At 47.1% G+C, this 2,458-nt stretch overlaps 1 protein-coding gene and 1 long non-coding RNA gene across 2 annotated transcripts; both read right to left on the bottom strand.

Annotated features, from left to right (window-relative positions):
* Positions 1-36: 36 nt before the first annotated feature.
* On the bottom strand, positions 37-453 carry LOC139026992 (uncharacterized). The gene is made up of 4 exons (XR_011479011.1): positions 380-453; positions 275-300; positions 177-218; positions 37-93 (listed from the first exon to the last, which is right to left on the bottom strand). It is a non-coding gene; the product is annotated as an uncharacterized lncRNA (long non-coding RNA).
* A 603-nt stretch (positions 454-1,056) lies between these two features.
* LOC112079014 (uncharacterized) lies at positions 1,057-2,080 on the bottom strand (the record flags this gene model as incomplete). Its single annotated transcript, XM_024145090.1, has 1 exon — positions 1,057-2,080. A coding segment is annotated over one exon (984 nt), but the record flags the coding sequence as incomplete, so codon positions are not given.
* Between the last annotated feature and the right edge of the window lie 378 nt (positions 2,081-2,458).

Consider the following 2,458-nt stretch of genomic DNA (forward strand, 5'->3'; position numbering starts at 1 on the left):
CTCCTAACCTGACCTCTAACCCCTGACTTCCATAACCTGACCTCTAACCCCTGACTCCTAACCATGACCTCTAACCCCTGACTCCTAACCTACCTCTACCCCTGACTCCTAACCCTGAACCTCTAACCTTCTGATACTCCTAACCTGACCCTCTAACCCTGACTCCTAAACCTGACCTTCTAACCCCTGACTCCTAACCTGACCTCTAACCCCTGACTCTCTAACCCACCTGACCTCTACCCCTGAACTCCTACACTGACCTCTAACCCCTGACTCTAACCTGACCTCTAACCCCTGACTCTAACCTGACCTCTAACCTGACTCCTAACCTGAACCTCTAACCCCTGACTCCTAACCCTGAACATCTAACCCCGTTGACTCCTAACCTGACTCTAACCTCTGACTCCTAACCTGACCTCTAACCCCTGACTCCTAACCTGACCTCTAAACCCCTGGACTCCTACCTGACTTACTAACCCCTGACTGCCTAACCTGACTCTAACCGCCTGACTCCTTAACTATTGTAGTAAGGATGGCAGGCTACTTTTATTTCTGCTGCATATATTTATTTACCGTTGTTTATTTTGAGTTGATTGTTTTTAGTCCTGCCTGTCTTTCACCAAGGACAATTGGTGTTGGAGCCCAAATCTTACCTTTGATGGATTGGTTAATAAAGGCACACACCCAAACACATTTGGAATGAGCCTGGGAGCCCCTGTCTCTGGTCGTCCACTACAGTGGAAATAAGTGTCGTTGGCTGTCAGTGTCTGCGTTGTGCTCTGTTGTCGGGTTCTCTCTGCATGTTTCTATTCCAAAATAAACAATCAGATGTTCTCTGCAATGTTTCTATTTCAAATAAACCAATCAATGTTCTCTGCAATGTTTCTATCGCAAAATAAACCAAGCAGATGTTCTCTACAATGTTTTCTATTTCAAAATAAACCAATCAGATGTTCTCTGCAATGTTGCTATTAAAAAAATAAACCAATCAGATCGTTCTGGCAATTTTCTATTTAAAAAATAAAACCAATTTCAGATGTATCTCTCTTTTCAGGGGTTAGAGGTCAGGTTAGGAGTCAGGGGTTAGAGGTCAGGTTCATTTTAGGGATGGGTCAGGGCGAGGTTCATAATTACTGAAGGAGCATAGACTGGCTCCGGGAGAATGCACATCTAAGCACGACCCCTGACACCTGACCTCTAACTCGGGGGAATACCTGCTGTCGCACCTGTCAGTGGTTCTGTCAGTAGCTATGTCTGCCGTCCTGTCTGTTGTCATGTCAGTGGTTCTGTCAGTGGTTCTGTCAGTAGTTCTGTCAGTAGTTCTGTCAGTGGTTCTGTCAGTAGTTCTGTCAGTAGCTATGTCTGCCGTCCTGTCTGTTGTCGTGTCAGTGGTTCTGTCAGTGGTTCTGTCAGTGGTTATATCAGTAGTTTCATCTGTAGTCATGTCAACGGTTCTGTCAGTGGTTATGTCAGTAGTTATGTCAGTAGGCATGTCTGTAGTTCTTTTAGTAGTTCTGTCTGTGTGTGTCTCTGTGTTGCTCTGGTTGGATACACTGTCCCAGGCCAGACCATAGCCAGGGTCGCTCTGGTTGGATACACTGTCCCAGGCCAGACCATAGCCAGGGTCGCTCTGGTTGGATACACTGTCCCAGGCCAGACCATAGCCAGGGGAGAGAGGAGTGGAGAGAGATGAGGAAGACAAGGGAGAGGGGGAGGTAGACAGGGTTAGTTGGTTGTGAGGTGAAGTTGCCCCTAGACGCTGATCTGGGGTCCATTTTGTTTTTCCTCCACTAATGGTTGTGAGAGGGGAAGCTGATCCTTTATCTGTATGTAGGGAATTGGGCAGGAGGTTGTCTGTCTCCAGGCGGTCGTCAAGGGAACAGGGTAGGAGAGTCTCTGTCTCCAGGCGGTCGTCAAGGGAACAGGGTAGGAGAGTCTCTGTCTCCAGGTGGTCGTCAAGGTGAAAAGTCCTGACAGCTCTCAGCTGATAAGCCAGGTAACCAGAGGGGGCGGTCCCACACATCACTGGGTGACACACCACATTTTCCGGAGTCACCAAGCACCCTGCTGAACGCACACCCTGCGCACACAAACACCGAAACAGAGTTAACACACAAACATGCATGCACACCCAAACACACACCAGGGAGATCACTAAATTTGGAATTCAATATTAGACGTTTGTCCAGGTCCCCCAAACATTTAAAACGGATCTGTTTTGCCAATAATATCTCTTTTGTCAATAATGGGTCAAATTTCACCGTGAAACAATGAGATCTTGTTGCAAACACACATAATATATATATATATATGTATGTGTTGTTGGCATAGTCTCTGGATTGTTAGCTGCGGCTGAATACGTGGTGTCGTCTGTAAGGTGTGTCAGTAGTATAGTGTCGAGTGTGTGTAAGTGATGGTAGTGTAGGTATGGATGGGGTCGTCGTCGTGTTCGTGTGTG

Source organism: Salvelinus sp. IW2-2015, unplaced genomic scaffold, assembly GCF_002910315.2.
Source record: "Salvelinus sp. IW2-2015 unplaced genomic scaffold, ASM291031v2 Un_scaffold6697, whole genome shotgun sequence".
In the NCBI taxonomy this organism is placed as follows: domain Eukaryota; kingdom Metazoa; phylum Chordata; class Actinopteri; order Salmoniformes; family Salmonidae; genus Salvelinus; species Salvelinus sp. IW2-2015.